Source organism: Guillardia theta (genome assembly GCF_000315625.1).
Source record: "Guillardia theta CCMP2712 unplaced genomic scaffold GUITHscaffold_135, whole genome shotgun sequence".
Classification (NCBI taxonomy): Eukaryota; class Cryptophyceae; order Pyrenomonadales; family Geminigeraceae; genus Guillardia; species Guillardia theta.
The window spans coordinates 55,308-78,230 of record NW_005434539.1 but is presented as its reverse complement, the minus strand read 5'-3'; the positions used below and the strand labels follow the sequence as shown (position 1 = coordinate 78,230).

The window sequence follows — 22,923 nt, the reverse complement described above, 5'->3', positions numbered from 1 at the left end:
ATAACAGAGAAAGTGCGCGACCCCCAACCTTGCGATCACATCAACTTCCCGGACCTCAACAAGCCCTTGGCGCTCCTGATAGATTGGAGGCATGATCCTTTCTCATTGCCCCATTTCCTCCTCCCATCTCTCCTCTCCTCTCCTCTCCTCTCCTCTCCTCTCCTCTCCTCTCCTCTCCTCTCCTCTCCTCTCCTCCCGTTCCTACTCTTGTCGACTCTGCTCCTCTTCTCTTCTCTCGTCCCCTCCCCTTCGCTTCCCTCCTCTCCTCGCGTTCTTTTCCCTCTCACCTCACATGGACATCATGGAACGGCAACTTCAGCACAACACGTTTGCTTGTCCATGCGCGAGCATCGTCAAACATGGTTGCCAGGAGTTGGTTGCAGATGCCAACAGCTTCTTGCCCTCCACAGGCTGTCCGTTGAGATATGAAATGATCTATCCTTGCAATCTCTGCAGAATCTCTGATCAACAGCACCTGACTGAGCACAAGACATTTCGTACCTGTTTGAACTTTGATCATGACTTTCCGCTGTTTGAGTACATCCTCATTGTTGTTGATATCATCGATAAACTCTCTCATGATTCTTTCCTGCCATCACATGACATCTCGCAAAGTCATCTCTGCTCCTTTACCTGCGCAACCTCTCCGATATCGTGCATGATCGCCGCTGCCCTTGACGCGCTGTCCCTTGCCTCCTCGAAAAACTCCTTGTTGAGCAAACTGTCAAACTCTCTTGTAAGTTGCTCCCACTCATTCATCATGGCACAAAAGAGAGCCTGTATGGTCAGAGCAATCTTCATCTCGCCTCCATCGAAACTTACATGCCAGCATGCTCGAACGCGAGTTGACTCTGACGTTTCTTCTCTGCAGTCCTGGCAATCTGAATGGAGTATGCAAAAGCTTGCTCTCTTTGCTGAAACCTGAGCTAGTGAGATGACAGGGGAACAAGAACAAGAACAAGAACAAGAACAAGAACAAGAACAAGAACAAGAACAAGAACAAGAACAAGAACAAGAACAAGAACAAGAACAAGAACAAGAACAAGAACAAGAACAAGAACAAGAACAAGAACAAGAACAAGAACAAGAACAAGAACAAGAACAAGAACAAGAACAAGAACAAGAACAAGAACTCCCTACCTTGCCTTGGGTGTGATTTCAGATAGAAACTCTCTCTCACTAAATATCTTTGCCACACAATCATGATAGTACGAGAGCAACAACTCTGTTTCTTCGAAGTGTTGCTCATGCCTGCCTTCAACCTCTCCTGTTGCCTTGAAGCGCGTCATGCAGACCTACCGATGAAGTGAGAGGAGAAGAAGAGCGATGGAAACCACAACCTGCTCGAACTGGATGACTTGGAGGAAGAAGCGAACAAGGCATTCAAGGGAGCTCGCAGATTGAGCAGCAACAAACCTGTCGAGCAAGGGTATCAACAATGACGCGTGTTCCCTGTCACAACAACCTTGATATGGCTTCTTGAGCTGATCTCCTGTTTGGGAATGATTCACCTTTGCAGGTCATCGGGTTTTGCTCTCACCAGACATTCTCAATCATAGCCTGCAACTCTGCAAAAAGTTGAGAGTCTTCCATCCTTATTCCTTTCTTCTTGTTCTCAACCTCCATGCCTCGTGTCCTTGCAAACTCCTGCACAAGATCGACGAAACGATCGTCAACATAATTTCTTTATGGCTTACAGTCTCAATCTTCATCCCAATCCCAATCTCCATCTCCATCTTCACAGTCTGCATTTCTATCACTGTTTCTTTCTTCGTCCCAATCATCACAACTACATCCTATCTCCACTCCTACACTGCATCCCATCCTCCTCCTCTCAGCACCTTGTAACATCCCTCAACCATCCCTTCGCCTTGATCCCGTTCGTCCACCAACAATTGGATAGCCTTCAATATTCCATCCACTTCCAGAGTCCCCGCAAGAGCTTCTCCATAACTCTCGTCCCGAGTTGTGCACTGCATCTTGGCATCACGGCCAGAGAGCAGGTAAATACTAAGAAAGCAACCAAGGACAGAAGGTATTTCGCCCCGAGATCTTCAGGTTGTTTGCTGATTGACTTGTCTATCTCCATAACTATGTCCTGCAGTCGTCGAGCACTTGAAGATATTGCAAACATGTCAGCACAACACAAGAAATTCCGATAGCAAACAATCTCCTCACGTTCGATGACATGTAAGATTCTCCTCTTCTTCCATGTGAGCCTTGAAGAATTCTCTCTGCAAGTCCAGGCGGAGCATGTGAGTTGTACCGCACACTTTCAGACATGTTGAGAACAAACATGCAGGTCGTTAGCGTGTCCCACGAGCCTCCTTGACCACTGAATCAGCTCTTCATCCACTTGCCTTTCGATGGGTTGGATGGTGGCCAACTTCAACAGAAACATCAGTAGCACCACCATCACCTCCTCGTCCTCGTCCTCGTCCTCGTCCTCGTCCTCGTCCTCGTCCTCGTCCTCCTCTCTCCTCCAATCTTTCCTCCTCTTTCATCTCCCCCTCTCTCCAATTCTTCTCTCCGTCCCTGTGCCCTCCTCCTCCCCAATCCCCTCGTCTTCCTCTTCCACATCTCACCCGCTCCAGCAGGCCTGCAGCCTTCCAGTCTGGCTTCACTTCGTCCAGGAGCTTTCGGGCTGCAACAAAGTCCCTCTCCGCAAATCTTCTCTTTGCATCGCGCAGGCTTAGCTCGCCTGTCAACCATTCACAGCTGCCTCCTCCTCCACTACCACCATCACAACCTCTCCTCCTCCTCCTCCTCCTCCTCCTCCTCCTTATCATCATCATCATCATCATCATCATCATCATCATCATCATCATCATCATCATCATCATCATCCTCTTCCTCGTGTGCTCTGTCTCTCACCTTTTCTGGCCAATCGCGTCAACTCCCATATTTCTGCATTCTCACAGTACTCCGACAGGCTCCTTCCGTACTTGTCTGACCAGACAGGGTCTGCCCCTTTCTCCAGGAGGAATCTTTACAAACTTGTGATTCCATTACGAAAGGCATTCTTCACTTCAAACAGCACAACCACAAGCATCATCGGCACATCGTCACCATTCCATTTTCCCTACATCGCCATAGCAAGAAATGCAGCAACAACTATGAACGTCATGGTTGTCTTCTCCACCATCACCACAGTCCCATTCATATCATAACACCACATCACTGTTATCAACAGGCAGATGAGGATTGCAGTTTTTAGCACCTCACAAGGTGGATGTTTGCTGTCTTGTTCCTTCTGATCGACAGATCCTCCTCCTCTTCTCCTCCCGCTCCATCCCTTTTGATGTCTGACATGATGTAAGGAGGAGGCCAGACATGCTGATCAACCCATCAAACTCAGCACCTGTATACATGCAATGTTACCTCTGGTGACATCACTGCAAAGGCAAGAGGCGGCCACCCGTCTTCAACTTCCTCCAACTACATGATTACAAGTCAGATCTCCCATCCTCAGCCTCTATGCGTCACCTTAGCTGGTAGGTTGATGTCGCGAGCGAATTTCCTGACTTCGAACAAGAAATGACTCCCTTTCACTCCCTCCCATCTTTCACCACCATGTCAGACAGAACCTCGCAGCTCGCATCCTTACAACTCAGTGACCGCGTTCAAGTTCCCCGCTGCGCATGCTGCATGTATGGGAAAACTCTGCGGAGGAACGGCATGACTGGCACTGCACTTTGGCATAACAGCACCCACCAAGTGAGCGTACAGTTTCCACTGCCCAGTATCTTCGTTGGTTCTTTTCAGGCTGCAAGGACCGCACAACCAGCTTCCGTCTGTACAATCGAGCACACCTGTGAGAAGAACATATAGAATGAAGGTCCTGAAGCTTGCTCAAACCTGTCTCATGCAAGAACAACTTATCCATGTCCATCCCGCAACTCATGCATCTCGACTCCTTCATCTTTGACCTGTACACCTCTTGCATCGCCTTGTGCTTGACTTCTGGCAATTCCTTCTGCACAACATGCTGTTAGCTCGGAAGCTGTCAAACTCTGCTCTAAAACGATCTGCAGACGAACCTTGGAGCCGGTTGCTCCTGCAGCTCCTGCAGCTCCTGCGGCAGCTCCTGCAGCTCCTGTATTCCGAGGGCTCTTCATCCTTGAATGTACGGTGATTGTACTACCCGTTTCTCGCGGCTTCTCAGCCTACCTCCAAACAAATGTAAGATACTCTCCCTAATCTCAGAGGTCGCTGCCTTCCCTTACTCATTCACTCGCTAACTCCCTCCCTCCCTCTCTTCCGAAGTTCCTCCCTCACTCACTCACCCGCTAACCGTTTCTGAGTCTCCCTCCCTCCCTCCCTCCTTCCCTCCTTCCATCACTCACTCACTCGCTCGCTCGCTCGCTCACTCGCTAACTCCCATCCGATCCCTCCCTCCCTCCCTCCCTCCTCTCCCTCCCTCCTCCCTTTTCAAAGTTTTGACTCGAGCCTGTCGGGCCGCGCAGGCCCCCCCGGGGCCCCCACGGCCGCCCGGCGCCCGCCCGGCCGATGCAAGGCCTGTGACTCAGACTGCGGATCGGAGTCTGAAAGAGTCAGCCCGGCCCGGCCCCGGCCCGGCCGGGGCCGCTGAGGGCCGGGGCCGGGGCGAGACCCGCCGGGCGGCCGGACTCGGACGGCCGGGCGTACGCCGTAAGATCCGCCGGCGACCGTAACTAATCACCCCGCGTTCAAAAGGCTGGCAGGCTGAGCCTGGGACTCTCCGAGCTAAGGCAAGTTCCGGCGGAATGGCCCAATGCCGCGCGGCGCGCGACTACGAGCCGACTGAGCCCCGGGCGACTGCCACCGAGACTCGTACGGTCTCGGATCGCCGGACTGAGTCCGGCGGCCGGGCGGGCCGCGCCGGGCCGCGGATCGGACCGTCACGGTACTCCCGGGAGCCCGGCCCTCCCCGGGCAGGCGGCCTGGACGGTACTATACGGTACGGCGGTACTCAGCGGCGGCCGGCGGTACGGTCCCGGGCCGGGCCGGGCCGCGGTCGGAGCCTCCGGGCCCGCTCAGTGCCAGCCTCATGATTCCAGCCGCCGGGGCCGGCTGGCCGCCGAACGGCCCGTTCAAGTTAGTTATATCAGTTGATTGGTTGGCGGTGACCCGGCTGAGTCAACACCAAGTCCGCCTCACCCCTTCGAGGACACCACACCCTCGTACTGATTTTTAAGTTAACTTTGAGTAAAGAAACCACACCCTACCCATCTGGTTCAATCACCCCCACCTATCCAAACTACCACCCCTCCCTTCTACCGTCGTACCCTCACACCACACTACCTACCCATTCCTCCATCCCTCTTGTCCCCTGTATTCCCACCCCCCCAACGCTAAAGTTGCAGATTGCATATGAACCCACCCCTGGTGTGAGATCCAATACGCAGACCACCCCGGTAATTCACCACCCCATAGTTGTAGTTTGTCCCTTTGACTACCCCCCAGATCATAACCCCAGCGCTGCCCCCTTTTGGGTTTTCCATCTCTCCACCCCCTTTCCAACGGCAGACTTTCCAATTTGCGAGGACCCCACCCTGGGAGATCCCCACATAATTCCTAGAGCACATGGGTACAAACATATTTCGGTTGTACGGGGGTGGGTAATCCGTAGGGTACCCCCTAGTTGTGCACTACCTGGTGTCGATATTGAAAAACCACGTGGGGTGGTCTGCAGTACCGGTACTTTTGTCAGTGCGATGTTTGAGTCAACCTGATGGGGTAGGGGACCCCCACCGGGAATCTTCGACAACCAAAATTTGAATTTGAGGTACCCCCTACCCACTTTCCCAAACTTTTACGGATCAAGAGCCACTTCGGTTTTCTGATCCATATAGATGTGAATTTTCTCGTATAGACATATAGTAAATTATGGTATACCCTCTTTCTCTCCCTTTCTATTCTCACTCACCTCCCCCCTCTGTCCCCACTACCCCAGCTTTTGTGTTCTGGTCAGCCATCTTTGCAGGTAACATAGTACCCCTACCCCTAAATTTCCCCTTCAGTACCCCACCCGTCAGGCACAGGCTCTGCCACCTCGACGCGTCCTCTCCGTCCTTCCGCCGCGGCCGCGGGAAGGCTGATGAAATCGATGGGGAGACGGGAGGATGACGGAGGAGGAGGAGCTGGAGGAAGAACGAGAAGGATATGATATATAGTGATAATCTCTGCTTCAAAGTTTGGTGCTTGGTGGATGTGTGCGAGACACGAAACCAGCTGTAGATACTCCATAACTGGTTTGTGTCCCATCTGTGATTTGAAAATTTGTAGCTTTAAGCAACGAGTGTTTGATAGAACCCCAGAAGTCCAACACAAGCAAGTCTTTGGAGACAATTAATGATGGATAGCTATGGCTTGGCTGGTTTCTTCATCTTTGCTGTTTGCTCCTGAATAGCAAAGCTCGTTGAGATAGATTTGTGCAAGTCCTTCTTTGTTCCAAAAGAATGATGCTACTGTTTGATCTCATGGATCGCATTAGGGTTGACTACTCTGATACGATATCATGAAGCGCCTGATCAGAACCTTGTTTAGTTTCTAATTCCTTATTGCCCACTGCGATGAAAATCTGTTGCGAAAGCCTGACTGGTATGGAAGTTGACAGCAAGTTGGCGGAAACATTGATTACGCTGAGACGCTTTCGGCTGCGTCCTTGTAAACCATGTCTCTGTGAGTATTCTCTCCTTCACATGTGTTGCATGGATGGCTGAATGTCCCGTAATCGCAGGTACAGTTCAGAGTCATCTCGAGGATGGGTTTCTTTCAAAGATGCCTATTGGGAGGAATGCGAGGTAACTTTTTCGACGTGGAGTCATAGCAGTCACGAGCCTTGCGATGTAGGTGACGGACAGTAATGATACACAATTGACGCTTCGCTTGTCCAACGGTCAAGTGAAATCTTTCCCAAGAAAGCAGGTGAAAGACCACTCGAACCTAAACCAGGTTTCACGCGTTCTGAAATTCCCATGTCGCAGATTCAGTTTTGTTATCGAAACCCTAGTGCAGTGGAAGCAGCAGATGACTTTCTTACGCTTCCTCATCTTGACGAGCCGAACATCCTGCACTCCCTCCGCGTTCGCTATTGGCAAGGTTATTGATTGGTCTCAGATTATCGACTCCGTTCAAACTTGTTTGCTTGTCAGGCCATGTTTATTCATACACTGGGCCCATTTTGATCGCTGTGAATCCTTGGAGACAAGTAAGAGTCCTTTCCTTGAATGATTGCAACTGAAGGATTGTCGCTAGGTGGACATCTACAACATTAATGTCATGGAAGCATACAAGGCAGGTCGAACGAAAGCACCTCACATTTTCGACATTGCAGCCAAATCATATCGGTATTGTCTATTCTCGTGATCTGCTTTGCTCATCCCGATTGCACAGATCCCTTGTTGGAGACAGGAAAAATCAGTGTATTCTCATCTCTGGAGAGTCTGGTTCTGGCAAAACCGAAAGTACCAAGTTTGTGCTTCAAGTTTTGACAGCAGTTGGCGAAAACCGCACGGGTGCTTCTGCATCCATCGAACAACAGGTCATGCTTACCAACCCAGTATTGGAGGCTTTCGGAAATGCCAAAACTTTGAGAAACGACAACTCCAGTCGTTTTGGCAAATGGATCAATGTCCATTTCGATCGCAAAGGCACGATTGCTGGAGCTGAGATCAAAACATATTTGCTTGAAAAGGCTAGGGTTATCCATCAAACAGCGGGTGAGAGGAACTACCATATTTTTTACCAAGTTTGCGGTGCATCTTCACAGCAAAAGATGTTGAAGGATCTCGGCCTTGCTGAGGCAACCAATTTCAATTATTCCAAGACATGTCTGACAGCTTCTGGTATTGATGACACCAAGAGCTTTGACAGGACGAAGCAAGCATTGCACTTCATTGGATTTGATGCAGCAAGTCAGCAAAATATTTTCGCAGCAGTTTCAGTGGTTCTTCATGTTGGGAATCTAAGGATTTCTGAAAATTCGGATGGTAACGCTGTTATGGAGACTGATCGTCACTTGCAAGCTGTTTCGCAACTGCTGAGGGTTGATCCCAACGCTGTGAAGAAAGCTATTTGTGAAAGGATGATCACAGCTGGAACAGACGTTATGATGAAGCCAGAAACAGCTGAAAAAGCAAATCAATGCCGTGACGCTTTGGCTAAAGCCCTGTACTCGAAACTTTTCGACTACATTGTAAAATGCGTCAACACGGCCTTGAAATTGAAGACCAATACTGTTACGATGCAAGTTTCCGTTTTGGATATTTTCGGATTCGAGGTATTTGAGAGCAATCATTTTGAACAGTTCTGCATCAACTATGCGAACGAAAAACTGCAGCTGCACTTCAACCACTACAACTTCATGCTTGAGCGCCAGTTGTATGCCAAGGAAGGCATTGAGTTGGTGGAATCGGATTTTGTTGACAACAGTGGCTGTGTTGATCTCATTGAGGCGAAAGGCTGGGGTGTACAGGCTTGTCTTGATGACGTCTGTATCATGCCCAAGGGAGATGATGCCACCTTCTTGCAGAAGCTCATTCAGACCCCGCAAATCAAATCTAATGGCCATTTTGCTGACCCTAAGAAAAACAATCGCAGTTTTATTGTGAACCACTATGCTGGTTCAGTAGCGTATGATATTGATGGTTTCTGTGAGAAAAATAAGGACATCCTTGCCGTTGACCTCGTTCAGATGCTTCAGACTTCCTCGTCAAAGTTCTTTGAGCAGATTTTCGACAACTCAGCTGCGGAGGCAGCAGCTGCTTCGATGAAACCAGGACGAAAGGGAGGAGGCGGAGGTGGCAGTGTTGCGTACAAATCTGTTTCTGCCACATTCAAGACCGACCTATCCTCGCTGATGGAAGCGATCAATGCAGCTGATCCTCACTTCGTCCGTTGTGTGAATCCGAACGCTGAGAAGAAAGCGAGTTTGTTCAATGACCAAAAGGCCATCGAACAGCTGAGATGTGGTGGTGTCATTGAAGCTGTAAGAATGGCGAGGGAAAGCTATCCAGCTCGTTTTGTACATCATGACTTTGTTGGAACATTCGCTGTGATCTGTCCCGAAGCTTGCAAGATGGGCGACAGCAAACAGCAGTGCTTGGCAATGGTCCAGCACATGAAGCTTGCACCCAAGCAATACCGTTTGGGCAAGACTATGATCCTCTTGAAAAGAGAAGCCGTGGATTTGATGGAGAAAGAACGCGCACGACTTCTTGGTGGCAAGGCTGTTATTCTTCAGAGTGCTGGCCGCAGGTATCTCATGGCATTTCCGCTTCACACATACTAAGCTGGGAACAGGTTTTTGGCAAGGCTTGAGCTTGCTCACAAGCGAGAAATGCGTAGAAGATATCTTTCTGTCGTGCGCCTACAGGGTTTTATTCGTTGCTCCTTCACGCGTGCCAAGTATTCAAAGATGGTGCAGGTCAGTTTGCCTTTTTCTGATCTGCTTGTTTGCTCTGGATGACGACATATGTCTGTAGGCTGTGCGTTTGCAGGAGAAAAAGAGACGCGAAGAAGAGGAGAAACGACGACGGGAAGAAGAAGCACGCAAAAGTGCAGCAGCTGAGCTTCAACAGCAAGTATGATCTTTCTTCTTGTCCTCGTCTTCAGTGATCGGTCTGTCAGCAAGCAGCTGATGCCGCGACCCAGCGTCAAGCTGCAGCTCAGAAAGCCAGTCAGGTACAATCTTGTGAGGCTGTACGTGCTGGTAGGCTGATCTTTACTTGAAGGTTGCTGCCAACTCCAGAGCTGCAGTCTTGGAAGGGCTTGAGGATGAAGGATCAGATGAGGGCGAAGGCGATGCCCAGGATGTCGAAGGATACATCGAAGACGAAGGGAAGGATGAGCCCTCAGACACTCCTGAGGACCTCGCCATCACTCCGGCTGACAACAAAAGGAACCAAGCTCTCACTGCGCCCGACGACGTTCCGCCTGTTTCCCCACTTTGTATTCGCATCCAGGTGTTTTTCATTTCATCTCTCGTGTTACGACGAGTGTTACTGAACTGTTGTTAGGTTCACGCCGAAGGCATCACGGAAGCCCTCTTGTTTCATGTTGATCTTTTGGCTTCGGCCATCAGGCAGGCAGTGATGATCAAAGACCACAAGTCTTTCTTGAAAGTTCATCCGAATACTTTTCGTGGACAAGCTGCAATTGAATGGTTGCGAGGGCATGCGGCTCGTGCTCTCTTTGGTTCCGAAGCTGAGAAGGAGAAGAACCAGCAACTCTCGAGGTCCGTTGCACTTCTGTTGGGGCAGAAACTTCTTGCAGTCGGAGTCTTCAGACAAGTTACGGGCTCTCTCACAAAGCCCCTCGAGGATCCCAACGCTTTGTTCAGGTTCCACGAAGATGAGAAGGAAGGCCCTCTATTGAACTGCAGATCAATCTGGTTCCAGAATGCTCGAGAACCTCTCCTGGTGGTTTCAGAGCTTCTGTACACGATGCTCAATCTCAGGTTGAGCTTGAGTAACCGCCCTGGATACGATCTGAAGGATTCGGAGGAATTGAACAACTTTACCGCTGCTGCTGCTGAATTGCAGTTGGTGAATATCAACGATCTAAGCAGAATACAGCTCCTTGCCTTCTTCCTCAATGCCTACAACTTGATGGTTTTGCATGCTCATGTGGTGAGAGGAAGCGTGGACAACACAGACTTCAAGTCTCAGAAGATTCCCTTCACTCGCGACAACCAATACATGATTGCTGCTTACAACTATTCGTTGGCGGAAATCGAGGTATTCCGCTCAATCATCTGTTGGTTGTCTGCTAATGGGTTGGGCAGGAACGATTGTTTTGTAGAGTTCTTCGCGCAAAGTTTCCGAAGAAATCGGACAAGAGCCGGGCACCTGAGCCTCGTGTACATTTTGCGTTATCTTTGGGGTGTGCATCCTCCCCCAGAATTCGCATTTACCAGCCTGAGACACTGGATGAAGACTTGCAGCAGGTGAAACTAAATGCCCTTGTCTTAACGAAGACTCCTAACCTTGCAACAGGCTGCGATAGAATATTTGACAACCAATGCCCCCAAGAACCGCCTCCGCATGCAGCAGGCTGCGTCCTTCTCGGGCTCGGGGCGAAGAGTGTGCGAAGTCGTCCTGCCAAAGATCTTCAAGTGGTACAAAGATGACTTCGGCTTCAATAAGCAGGAGATCCTTGTAAGAGAGTTGATGCGGCATGCTTAGGGATCCTGACATGTCTGTAGGCCTACTATGCTTCATTCATGCCGGAAGGAATGAAGGAGGAGCTCATGGACGTGGCGCGATCCAACAACTTCATTATCAAATACGACAAGTTCGACTGGAACCTTCACCTGACCAAGGCTTGCTCTGAGGCATCTCGACAGCCACAGAGGTTGATTGCCAACCACTCCTCCCATGACAAGCATGGCCCGTCGGATGCCAACCCGACCACCCTCGGCGCAAATCAGGTGTTCACTCCTTCGCTTCACGAGAGCCAGGGTCGCCCCAACATCTCTGACAAGGTTTATAATCAGGTGATTCCTTCTTGTCCTCCCTTGTTCCTCCTCTTGCTATGTTCCTTTCCAGGTTTGGTTTTAACTGTCTTCGCTTGCAGGCTGGTCGTGCACAGCCTCACCAGGCACCGGGCGGTCGCCCGATGCAGCAGCAACAGATGCCTCCTGGACAGAAGGGGCCCATGTCTCCGGCCAACATGTACAAAGTTCCAGCTGGTCGAGGTGGCGCGGGCGGAATGCCTGGGCCTGATGGCCGCGACGACTCGGGAGGGTTCATGTGCTGAGCTAGCGTAGCTCCAGTGAGCTTCTCGTCTTGTGCCAAACTAACTGATTCCGGCTCTAGAGTTCACGTCTTGTTGAAAAGATATGAATCTGAACTAAATTGCACCACATGATTTCTTTCACTCCCTTGATCTGCTTGACCCATCAGTTCTCGTCTGACCTCTGCTAGTGTGGGCACTGCTGTCACGACCGTACGGCCGCCCGGCGGCTACTTCAGTGTCAATGAGATGCAGGCTCGGCGCAGCCTCGTGTAGGTCTAGTAGGTCCTTGCGTGCCGGACGGAAACTCGGGCATGGAGGAATATCTCACTAAGGTGATGAAGATGGCGGGAGGAGGATGGGAAGAGGAGAGAGGAGACGAGGTGGACCAGCTGCCGACCGCCTCTTGTTTCATGCGACCTTGACCAGCTCCTGTTGCTCCTCACATTGGTTGTTACCGACCTTGACAGCTAGAACCAAACTGAATCAGTACATGGATGTACGACCAGTGGTTGTAGTAGCGTCCAGCTGCCCCTAGTTGCAATGGAGGAGAGCGACGAGAGAGCGATTGAGCAAGAAGATGCTGATACGGGGGAGACGCTAGATGAGACTCTTGACCAGCATTTCAGTCATCTCACACTAACTGTTGACGGCCTCGGGTCCTCAGACTTGCTTTCAAGTGTTGATTTGGAGTCGCCGGACGCGTCGACAGCCGTCAGAGCACAGGAGCCTCTTGTAAGCGAGTGCTTCTCCCAGAAGTTCGAGATCCTCCGCACCCCCGAGCGCTCGCGCAATCGCTCGCACATGTTGGAAGATGGGCGGGGGAGCGCGGAGGGGGAGCTGGGGTTGTGGCATGAGCTGATCAGCAAGACGTCGCCGTCACGATCATCGATAGAGGAGGCGCTGCGAGCAAGAAACTCAATCAGCGTGGAGGAGGCGAACAGCGAAAGCTTCGACGCGAGTGACGGGGGGAGGGATCCTTACGGGAACGGCAACAAGACCTCGGATGAGGTGAAGAGAGCTTGTGAGATAATGGCGGACCGGGCGAAGCAGGACATGATGGCCTTGGAGCGAGAGCTGTTGGAGTTCACGAGAGAGATGGAGCTGAACTTCATTGTCGAGAAGAACGAGTTGACGTCCATGTACGAGGATCAGGTGTGGAGGCTGAAGCAAGATCTCTACTACGCTAGCCAAAAGGAGTGCCAGCTGCTGGAGGAGCTGGACGAGACGCAGCAGAGGAATCAGAGCTTGCAAGCGGAGAACAAAACTCTGCGGCAGAAGCTGCTCGAGAGCCGGATAGAAACAAGCCGACTGTCTGAAGACTTGGAGGAGGCATCCAGCGCTATCTACCAGATGACAGCAGAGTTAGAAGAACTCTCTGCTCAGAACTCATCCAACATGGACAAGTTCCAATCAGAGAACAAGTCGATGGAGCGAAGGCTGTTTGTAAATAAGTGGGAGAATGACCGGGTGTTTTATCAACTCAGCGACGAGCTGAGAAGTGCTGAAGAGAAACTTGCCGGTGTGGAGAGCAGTCTGCTGCAGGTGCAGTCAGCAACTTTGCAGCTGCAAGAAAGAAACCAGAGCATCGAGCATGCCCTGAGCACTTCAGTGCACGAGAACAAGTTCTTGAGCTTCAAGGTCAAGCAGAAGTCAGAAGAGTGTCTGAAGCTGCACGTCAAGGCTGTTGATGACGTGTCGAGGATGGAGCATTGCTTCGACGTCAACCGCTCAGCCCAGCTGGTGGAGTTTGCCAGAAGAACCTCGTCAAATGAGAGGCAGCATAGTTCTCAGCTCGCCAACCCCCACCTCTTGGCGACGTGCCCGGCTGACCCAGAGGATGATCAAGAGTGGATACAAGAGATGATTCGAGAGCACGACGAGGAAGTGAAGTCCTTGCGCTCCCAGCTGGAGTCAATCTATGTGACGCTTGACAAGGCGAAGCAGTCGGAGACTCTGCTCTTCCCCTTCACGCTCGAGATCTTCAAAGAGCTGAACTTCATGGGACATGAGCTCGACAAGGTCAAGCAAGAGACGTATCGGTACTTCAAGCAGCATGTCCGATCGAGCGAAGTCGGCATGACTGAGAGCATGGAGGTGTTGAGAGGCTTGCTTACAGACTTGTACCAGCTGTGTGTCGGGATTGAGATGGCGACGACTGGAGGCAAGAGCTTCAGCTTCTCCTTCTTCGACCTCCTCCTCAACGCCTCCTCTGACCTCAGACTCGACAAGTTTCACCCGGAGCTCCAAAGCTCCTGCCAGCAGCTCTGCTGCGCAATCTCGTCAGGGCTCGACAAGCTTGCGGGCGGTAGGAGCTCACGGGGAAGTGGCGGCATGGGCGAAGGTTTCGTGACTCCCATGGCTGCTGTAAGGCGACTACCTAGCGGAGGGTTAGAGGACATGTCGGTGTTACCCGCAGCCCGCATGCTCTCCTCTCAGCTGTCAGAGTTGGATAGAGAGCTCAAGGACCTGTTCACGAGCATGCTGCAAGAAAAGCAGCCGAGACAGGTAGCTAGGGCTGCAAGGCCAACAGATAACTTGAAAGATGCGACAAGCGTGCTCGAAAAGAAGATCGCAGCAGGGCTGCACATCCTCGACTTGGAGGAGATCTCCTCCTCGCAGGGCCAGACCCATCCAGCAGAGCGGGACGAAGAGGAAGAGCTGGAGGACATGATCGCTCTAGCTGTGTCGTCTCTTCGGCTGCACCTGGAGACTATGGAGGAGATGTGCAAACTGAGGCTGGAGTCACTGTATCACAGGAAGAGATTCGCTGAGTGGATGGACGTTGTTGGACATGAGATTGCTGAGCTCCAGTCCTCCGCTCGGACTCTCTTCCTCCCCTGCTCTCATCGCCCTGACTCGGCCGCTGTCTCTCTGTCTATCCTGCGAGCTGTGGTGATCCGGTCCGAAGAGCCTCCTTCCCTCCTCCAAGTCACCATCTTTGCCATGTCCAGCAGGTCAGCTACACTGACGGAGACGCTGAAGACGAGCATGACGCGAGTGGAGGAGTCACAGGTGAAACTAACTGGAGGTGAAGGCTCCTGCTCCTACTCATCGTGCCGCAGGGTCAACACACGGCGACATGGCAGGAAGCGGCGAGCTCTCTGCGCCTTAATGACGACAAGGTCATGCTGACCTGTCACGGTGTGATGGGACGGGCAAGAGGAGGAGGGCGAGTAGGCATCCCCAAGATGATGGGGCAGACTATCACTACTCCCTCGAGGCTGTGGCGGCAGAGTAGAGGAGGGAGAGTTGAGGTGACGCTGGAGGATCGGGGAAGGCAGAGCGTCAAACTTCTTCTGCATCTCAACGTGCAGTCATCAGAATGAAAGAAACTCGGCGCATCTTGACCTGACTCGCCTACGACAACATAGGTGCACTCCCTCTCTCCACTCAAACCTCACAAACAACGCCTTCACATCCGTGATCTCGCTCCTTGACCCTCCTCTTCTTGGTTCCTCGTCATTTCCCTGTTTCCCTATCGCTCTTGCTCATTCATGGTTTGTTTCATTCACTTGGGACTGTGACCTATCGAGATTTCACATCACTTTATCCCTCCATCTGACCGCTCTGAGCTTGACGGATGATCTGAAGGAGCGAGGATCCGACGACCACAAACAAGAAGAAGGCAAGTACAATCTGAAGGAGAGGATGAGACAAAGAGGAGGGCGCAAGAGCTTTCTCACCGGTCCGACAGTGAACTGCTTCTCCTTCTTGGAGGCTGACAAGCAACTCAGGTCAGATATGAACATACCAGCTTCTGCAAGGATCACAAACGAAGTGGTAGAGAGACGGCTGAATCATTTCTACCAGACAGGGAGGCAAAAAATCGACACAGGGGGGGGGGGGGCTCGTATGGGAGTTTGTAAACAAAACAATCAGGCACTTACAGAGCTTCACATTCCCCCGCTTGTTGATGTTCGAGTCAAAGCGTTCACTCTTCTGCTTGAGACTTCCTTTCCTTGATCCAGACATGGCTATGTGAGATTTTGAAGAGAAATGTCTGAAACAACAAACAAGTTAGGAGTGCGCGCTTGTGCAGAAGGAAGACTGGTTAATAAAACGGCCACCATTTCGTCATGAACTCAAATTCTTCTGATTCCCCTGCGATCATCCTGAGCTTGCCCTTGCTTGGTGCGATTCTAGACTATTTTCCACCATGCATTTAACTTGTTATCATTACAGCCCTGCTCGCTACCTCCTAGCTCCCGAAACTGCCCCTCGCCACTCCACGCTTCATTCGTTATCAATTCGTTTGTATGCAAAGACTTGTTCCATCCATTACAACCATTGAGCGCATGGACAACAGTCAGAATATCCCATGAGAGCACAGAAATTTCTCTGTTCTCCCCTCCCTCCCCTCCCTCCTCTCCCTCCCTTGCACGCATGCGTTCTCGTGGGTTCCTCCATATTTCCCCCCGCATGTTAACCCGTCCCCCGTCCTCCAAGGGCGGACCTCAACACATTGTCCATTTACATTAGTACCCCAATAGAAGAATCTGTATTCTCTGTCGCTGCCCTCCATGCCTCAATAAAGTGGCCTCATCCCCGCTCACTTCACTCCCTTTCAGACGTCACCCATGGCCTCAGCTCGAGCAGCACTACCCCCTACCCCCTACAACCTTACTACCCTACCCTTTATTGTCAACGCTTTCCCCATTGGACCACCCACAATTTATCCACCCCAACCCCATAGTTGATTTGTAACCCCTATCCCAAAGGCCCCTACCCTGCTACTCCCCTCCTTGTCATTCACCCTACCCCCTTTTTCAATATTTAATGGCACTTGGTCGGACGATTTTGTTTGTGAATCAAAGGGTCCTGACTCTGCCATAATTTACTATAGCATGATTCGGTAAATTTCATCTCTTGGCATGATTTGTTTACAGAACTTCCAGATTCGACGACCCCCACCTTTTTTAGATTATCATTTTTCATACCCACCCCTACATTTTGGATCATGGTAGTTGTTCTAGAACCTGGTAGTGAAACCAGTACCAGGGGGTGCATCAATCATGGTAGTATCAAAGTCATTGACTATAATTGTTTCGGTACTTCTGCTCTCAAAACTTACTACGGAGTTAAGTGAAGGTATCAGTTAAGTTTGGGGTGAACAAGTACGAACGGGAGTTTGAGCCGAGTACTCGGCCGATCGGACCGATCGGACCGTCTCGGGAGTCCAGGTCCCGAGTCACTGACAGTGAGTCCCGGCTACGGCGGGGGCCCGGGGGGCGGGGCCCAGCAGTCCGACACTCAGGGCAGAGCCCGGCTTGGTTTGAACCGAGTGAGTCACCGGCGCCGCCGGGCCCGCGCCCGGGCCGGCACGGTGTGTGTGTGTGTGGGGGGGGGGGGGGCACGGTTCACGGTTCACGGTTACACTACCGTACGGTATGACGCCGCCGTCGGACCGTCGGTCCGGCGACTCCCGCGGCCAGTGAACTGCCCGCGGCACGCGTCACGCGCGTGCCTCTGACTAACTACCACTCAGTAGCCTCCGGACTCCTCCTGGCACTGGCAGTCCGACTCGCCGCCGAGTCGGCCGGGGCCGCGGCCGGAGTCAACCGGGCCCGCGGCGCGTTGTCCTGGCCGCCGCACAGTACGGTTACGGTACTACTGGTGACCGGGCGGACACACTGACCCGTCCGACTACGGGCGAGTCACCACTGTGACTTGGCGGGCCCGGGCCAATCGCGGCCGCTGGACTCCGCCGGCGGATCCCGGCCCGGCCGATTCTGAGGTCAGTGATTGTGAAAATTTTCTAATAAAATATTCATTCAACTTCATCATCTTAGATGGAAAACAACACTTGAAGGGCGCTTGCCGTTTGAAAAACTTGAAAGGCTTCACTGCGGCAGTTGAAATATACTATGATACTCGTTGAACTCGGAACCATTGGTCGTCTTGTCATTCATCTAAATCGGCTCCATCAGCGAATTGTGTGCCCTTGACCGATCAGAACCCTAGCTCAATGTCTTCGTCCGTTAGCCGCATAAATAGAGCCAACCACTCAGGTGTGAAGAGCCTTTCTCCTGAAAGCGGAGCCTGCCGCAATCCATCTATCTCTCCCTGCTTCTCCTCGCCTTGTCCATATTGGTCGTCACGATTATGAGGAGAATTAAGTTCAAGATAGACGTTCCAATCCTCGTTTCTGTCTCCTCCACTTTGCTCTTCCTCGTCGACTTGATCGAACATCGTGGTGTCACTTTGACTCTCTGTGCCATCTACAGAACTCATCATACTAGGAGACTGTCCGGGGCGGACGGCAATCTGATCTTCCTCTACTTCTCCTTCTATCTGACGTGCGTCCAGACTGCTGTACGTCCTCCTCGTGTACGGCCAGCGGGCGATGCCGATACGCCTGCAAGCGCTCTTGAGGCTCGTAAGAGACACGCCCTGATCGCATCGCACAGTCAGCCAGCGCACAGCACAAGCATGGTGGGGCCTCACCAGGAAGGCGGCGGCGTCCTCTTGACTACGGGAGAAGAGAGGCTGCAAGGATTCGAGGGAGACGCTGACGGGGGGGAGGAGATCGCCGGGGGTAGAGCGAGATGTGTTGCGAGGGCGGGGGTTGATGGTCACGACTTGAGGAGGAGGAGGAGGAAAGGGAAGGTGGGCAGGAGGGATTGCCATATGTGCAACTTGCTCAGCAGGGACTGGAAGGACAGTGAAGTGAAGGGAGGTGTCAGTGGATGGAGCAAGGACGACGGGAGAGAGGGGGAGATCAAGGAAGTCAGACAGACGAGACTCCGCTGCTTCCCCTGGCCAAGGGTTGCTGATTTGCCAGCGGTTTGTGAAACTCAAGGATTTCGAATCGAGAGGTCTAGAGCTTCTGTGAAATCACGTCTTTTTGATATTTGGGGATGCCCGCAACTTTTTCAAAACTGAAATATCGCCATTTCATTGGGATACCTTTCGGCTGTTTTTAGGCGAACCAGTCATACGAGGTACACTTTTAAACCCTCCACAGAAAGATATTCAACCTAAAAAGGCTTTACGAGGCGGCCCTCCGAGCAATTATTATTCAACGGCCGGTGCTCCGCCGGGGCGCCGCCCGGCCAGGCCGCGGCCCGCCGCCGGCACTGCCGCCGGAGGCAAGGCTCACTGAGTCAGCGGCTAGCGGCCTGCCCGCGGCCAGTACGCTGGGGCCACTACTGGGCCCCGACTCGGTGTGCGGCCCCCGATCGGATCATTGGGCCAGATTCGGAGGCTCACTGTCAGCCGCGTGATGGCCTGGCATGCGGTACTCACACTGGCCGCAGGCTTCACTGCCCGGCGGGACTCAGTGAAGACTGCGGCCAACGACACAGGCAACTCTGAGAGCGACACCTTTGATCTATTACTTCAGTGCGGCCTGGTACTAGCAGCGAGCACTGGAGCGGCATGCTATCAGCGTGATCGTGCGCATGTCGGAAGTCATCTGTCCATGAGGCCCATTGTGCGCAGAGTCTTCATCATCGCCGGTACATCCACAGGCTCACCCTGTTAGGACGAGTCAAGCAGGAAGCCAGGAGGGTTTCTCTTAAAGAAGGTTTTCTCTTACCCTCTCGAAGCCTCCAGACTCGCAGTAGATCCAAATCTCTGACATGAGCTGCTTCAGCTTCAGCTTGAGGTCGTGCACCTGCTCCCTGAGCTCCTCAGGCTGGAATGATGAGAGTCAGATTGCGAGCAACCATTTCAAGAACAGGAGGTGCGGGTCGGGGGAGGAGGTGGAGGAGGGAGAAAGGGAAGGAAAAGAAAGGAAGAGGGAGAGAGGAGATAGGAAGAGGCAGAGGGAGGGAGGGAGGGAGGACGGCACCCAAGGCTCGTCAGGTTCGTGTAGCTCGGTCTTCATCTTTCCAAGCTCTATGAAATGCGAGCGAAGCTCTTGTCCTGCCAGTCTTGCCGTCAGCCCGCCCAATCACGACTCAGAGCAGTAGGTAGCTGCAAGAGCGACCAAACAAAAGGAAGAGCATGGCTGGATATGATGGAAAGGCGTGCGCAGCCTAGACAAGGAAGAGGGAAGAATAGTTGCGCTGGAAGGCAGCTTGTGAACGTGGAGGATGGGGAGCGGAGCAGGGGTAGGGGAAGGGGAGAAGGAGCACCTGTACTCTGTTGCTCCTCTGGGTTGTCGAACTAACAAAAGTGATTAGAATCTTCCCCTGCTGCTCCTGCTCCTACTGAAGCCCTCCCCCCCCCGTCACTCTCAACTGAGCTCCACCTCCCTCTTCCTGTCCAACCACTCCACTTGTTCCTCTGGTTCTCCTCCTCCACTTCCTCCGCCGTCACCTTGCGACCTACAACACTCTGAAAGAAGTTCTCCGCAGTTTCCATCTACAAGTTGAAAGTGACAAGCATGCTCGGTGCACTCCAGTCAGCACCTGCCGCCTGAAGCTCTTGAGCAGCGAAGGCTCAAGCCCTCTGACCCCCTCCTCGTCCGCCGAATATTCTTCGTCCTCCTCGTCCTCCTTGTCTTCCCCCTGCAGCTCGTTGTCTCCAAGAACAATGTCTTGCTCCGCCTTTCCTCTCCCCTTCGATTTCTTCTTCCACATCTCAAAAGCCGCGGAAAGCACTTGGGCGTTGTCTCGGAATTTCTCGCCTCCTGTGAAGTTGAAGTCGAAGGTGTAGTTCTGATCAATGTAGAAAATTTCAGCACGCGGCATTTCAAGTCAGCTTATCGACCTGAATATCAGACAAATTTTGCCGATATTGCCTCATCTCCTTGATCAACTGAAAAATGTCTCACAATCAAAAAACGCGATATCATGTCTAATCATAAAACAAAACCTTCGATGATCACATTCTCTAACAATACTTCTCCTCACCACTCACAATCCAACACACAACCACAACCACAACCATCATCAACTTCATTTTTGATTGAGCAAGACCTGACCTGGGGATTGACGGGGTGTTGTTGTTTATACTGGAGATAAGCTCTTTCAATGTCCTTCTGGACTTGTGAAGAATCTTGTTGTGAATCCGACCATTCCAAGTCATCCTTTCCTTCCTTTACAGCATCCCATGATGCACTTGCTCCCTTCCCTGCTGCATGCTCCTGCTCATTCCCTTCTTCCACGTCCTGGGTAGTGTACGCGTCCTTGACCTGGCGGGCTGCTAGCTCTCCATCTCTTGACTCCTCCACCTCTTGACGAACGTCTGTCGGGCTTCTGATACCGAACGGACGGTCATCACCAGTCATGATTACTCCCTGATGACAGCCGTCGTGTCAGATGCTATCAGCACATGGTACAGGCTGACCTGATCTTTGAGAACGCGATCGACAATGGGATTTCCAGTTGTATTCCCTGCAATCACAGTGAGAAAAGCTCACCCGAGAGCTTGTCGTTTCATGCCCAGCACCAGTCATGAGCGTCAGACGAGGACCGGTCTCCTCCTCCTTCCTCTCCAGCTCTGCCAAGCTCGCGTCAGACGGTCTTACCCAGCCTGATCTCTCTCACCTGGACCCTCCACCTCTTCCCTGCCATGGGGAGCAGCGACACAGCATTGAAGCTATCAGTCTCAAGAGGCCTCGGGACAAGCTCGCACGAACCTTGTTTGCTCCGGCTCTTTTGCTTTCTCCTCCTCCTTCTCTTTCTCTTCATTCTTCGAGTTGAACATCTGCAGTCAAGGTGAGCATACGAACCTCGCTCATCTGTCCTCCCTCCTTACCATCTCCCGTGTCTCCAAGTTCCACTCAACCTTCCCTTTCTCCAGCAACTTGGCCATGTTTTCCATCCAAGGGCTCGTGGTTGACTTGTTCTGATGTGCATCTGAAGCCTTCTTCTTGATCTCCTGCAGCTGGGCTGCCAGGCTTGTTTTGTTCGACGTTTTCTCTTTCTCCACATCAATCTTCTCAGGTCTCTTCACAACTGCAAACTTGTTCCCGGGGAGGGGAAGGATAGCGTGAGTGGTAGCATCGACCTAGCTGGAGGTCAGGTGATCGAGGCAGCAGGGAGCGGAGGACGGGACAGGACAACAGGAGCAAGCCTTGCATCGCACCTCTTGTATGCTGTCTCCGACAACATTCTCCCGCATACACTTGTCGACCTTGGGGTCTATCCCGACGCACGTCACACCTGCTGACGTGTCATCGCAGCGTCTGCGCCTCGTCTGCTAACCCGCTGCTGTCTTCTCGCGAGGAAAGACTGCCCTGCACTTGTTGCACCGCAGCTTCCCCGTCAGCCCTGATCTCACGCGGCTCCTGCGATGAACTTTCAGTCGGGTCTGAGAGAGCGGAGGGGGAGCAACCTGACGTGGCAGGAAGGGCAAGAGATCAAGACTTCGTATCTTCAATATCATCTCAGCTCTTCTGTGCTCGTTAGAAACGTCACTCACGGTCTCCCGGCTTCAATCTTGTCCCATGCGGCAACCTGAGACACACTAAGTCAGCAAGCAGACGGCTGACATCCATGTTACAACCTCTTCCCGAGTTTGAGAGTTCACGACAACGAAACCTGTCGAGTTCGTCTGAAGCAAGGGTCATACCGGTGAGGAAGAAGGGGCAAGGGCAGACCATGAAGACGAAGGGGGAAGTCAGATTGCGCGAGTTGATCTCGTTTGCTCTCGCCAAGATCTTCCTACACCCGTTCCTTACGAAAGTTGTCAGTCAGCACAGTCTTGATTCATAGTCATGGACCGTGTACCTGTCAATGAACTTCTGCAGCCTCCTGTACGCATCAGCCGCTGCTTTATCCTCGGGGACGGGAACGAGGAGGTGGTCATGTTGGACAGGGGCGAAGGGCTTCTTTGCGGCCTGTTCAGGCTCCTCCTGGTCCTTGAACAAGATCTCGCTCCTGAACAAGTCAATGCTCTTGTTGGCGAAGGGGTCAACCTGATCCTCGGTGATGTTTGCAAGGGGAAGGAAATTGTTTCCCTGAAGCCAACATCAACACACAGTGCCAGTTCACTGCCTCCACCTTCTCCAGCAGAGTCCCAGGAAGGGCCCTCTGGTGCCAAACTCGCTGGATCATCCTGCTGGGTAGAGACCTCTTTGTCTCCGCCGGGAGTGAAGAGTTGGGAATGACATTCGAGTATGCGACAACCATCTGAACCAGAGAGGTCGGCACCTGGATTTCTGGAATGCGAGTTGTAAGAGGGAAGAGAGAAACTTTCTATCTGTGTTTCTATCTCTGTTTGTTTCTTTCGCACATTTCTATCCTCCCTCCCCTCTCCCTTTCGATTCCCCGTCCTTCCTGTCCCTCCCGTCCCTTCCGTCCCTTCCATGGC

General features: G+C 52.3%; 6 protein-coding genes across 6 annotated transcripts; 3 read left to right on the top strand and 3 right to left on the bottom strand.

Moving 5' to 3' along the window:
• Window positions 1–283: 283 nt before the first annotated feature.
• Window positions 284–4,118, bottom strand: GUITHDRAFT_146817 (hypothetical protein; the record flags this gene model as incomplete). The annotated part of the gene is made up of 18 exons (XM_005821909.1): window positions 284–411; window positions 502–589; window positions 634–721; window positions 823–921; window positions 1,141–1,295; window positions 1,341–1,416; window positions 1,541–1,647; window positions 1,698–1,769; window positions 1,842–2,010; window positions 2,334–2,386; window positions 2,586–2,701; window positions 2,875–2,987; window positions 3,221–3,336; window positions 3,382–3,438; window positions 3,487–3,562; window positions 3,608–3,812; window positions 3,859–3,976; window positions 4,041–4,118. 18 exons carry the CDS (start codon window positions 4,116–4,118, stop codon window positions 284–286), a joined length of 1,914 nt encoding a protein of 637 aa, XP_005821966.1.
• A 2,841-nt stretch (window positions 4,119–6,959) lies between these two features.
• GUITHDRAFT_158776 (hypothetical protein) lies at window positions 6,960–9,600 on the top strand (the record flags this gene model as incomplete). Its single annotated transcript, XM_005821908.1, has 5 exons — window positions 6,960–7,083; window positions 7,137–7,192; window positions 7,240–7,346; window positions 7,378–9,240; window positions 9,468–9,600. 5 exons carry the CDS (start codon window positions 6,960–6,962, stop codon window positions 9,598–9,600), a joined length of 2,283 nt encoding a protein of 760 aa, XP_005821965.1.
• Window positions 9,601–11,216: 1,616 nt separating this feature from the next.
• Window positions 11,217–11,845, top strand: GUITHDRAFT_155607 (hypothetical protein; the record flags this gene model as incomplete). Its single annotated transcript, XM_005821907.1, has 2 exons — window positions 11,217–11,479; window positions 11,560–11,845. Coding segments are annotated over 2 exons (446 nt in total), but the record flags the coding sequence as incomplete, so codon positions are not given.
• Window positions 11,846–12,261: 416 nt separating this feature from the next.
• On the top strand, window positions 12,262–14,959 carry GUITHDRAFT_118822 (hypothetical protein; the record flags this gene model as incomplete). Its single annotated transcript, XM_005821906.1, has 3 exons — window positions 12,262–14,733; window positions 14,784–14,862; window positions 14,922–14,959. The coding sequence occupies 3 exons, from the start codon at window positions 12,262–12,264 to the stop codon at window positions 14,957–14,959; spliced, it is 2,589 nt and encodes an 862-aa protein (XP_005821963.1).
• Window positions 14,960–15,008: 49 nt separating this feature from the next.
• On the bottom strand, window positions 15,009–15,723 carry GUITHDRAFT_155606 (hypothetical protein). Its single transcript, XM_005821905.1, has 3 exons — window positions 15,609–15,723; window positions 15,405–15,439; window positions 15,009–15,357 (listed from the first exon to the last, which is right to left on the bottom strand). The coding sequence occupies exons 1-3, from the start codon at window positions 15,691–15,693 to the stop codon at window positions 15,268–15,270; spliced, it is 210 nt and encodes a 69-aa protein (XP_005821962.1). The 5' UTR covers window positions 15,694–15,723; the 3' UTR covers window positions 15,009–15,267.
• A 3,311-nt stretch (window positions 15,724–19,034) lies between these two features.
• GUITHDRAFT_155605 (hypothetical protein) lies at window positions 19,035–20,182 on the bottom strand. The gene is made up of 5 exons (XM_005821904.1): window positions 20,076–20,182; window positions 19,800–20,028; window positions 19,514–19,587; window positions 19,259–19,357; window positions 19,035–19,197 (listed from the first exon to the last, which is right to left on the bottom strand). Exons 3-5 carry the CDS (start codon window positions 19,547–19,549, stop codon window positions 19,132–19,134), a joined length of 201 nt encoding a protein of 66 aa, XP_005821961.1. The 5' UTR covers window positions 19,550–19,587; window positions 19,800–20,028; window positions 20,076–20,182; the 3' UTR covers window positions 19,035–19,131.
• Window positions 20,183–22,923: the final 2,741 nt, after the last annotated feature.

Excerpts from the sequence above, each read along its gene's own strand:
- GUITHDRAFT_155606 (XM_005821905.1), bottom strand. The coding sequence starts at position 15,693 with ATGTCTGGATCAAGGAAAGGAAGTCTCAAGCAGAAGAGTGAACGCTTT. Across the intron at positions 15,440-15,608 it reads GCGGGGGAATGTGAAGCTCT|CCTCCAAGAAGGAGAAGCAG; the intron begins GTAAGTGCCTGA and ends GTTGCTTGTCAG. Across the intron at positions 15,358-15,404 it reads AGCAGTTCACTGTCGGACCG|ATTGTACTTGCCTTCTTCTT; the intron begins GTGAGAAAGCTC and ends CCTCTCCTTCAG.
- GUITHDRAFT_155605 (XM_005821904.1), bottom strand. The coding sequence starts at position 19,549 with ATGAAGACCGAGCTACACGAACCTGACGAGCCTTGG. Across the intron at positions 19,358-19,513 it reads ACGAACCTGACGAGCCTTGG|CCTGAGGAGCTCAGGGAGCA; the intron begins GTGCCGTCCTCC and ends TCATCATTCCAG. Across the intron at positions 19,198-19,258 it reads AGTCTGGAGGCTTCGAGAGG|GGTGAGCCTGTGGATGTACC; the intron begins GTAAGAGAAAAC and ends TCGTCCTAACAG.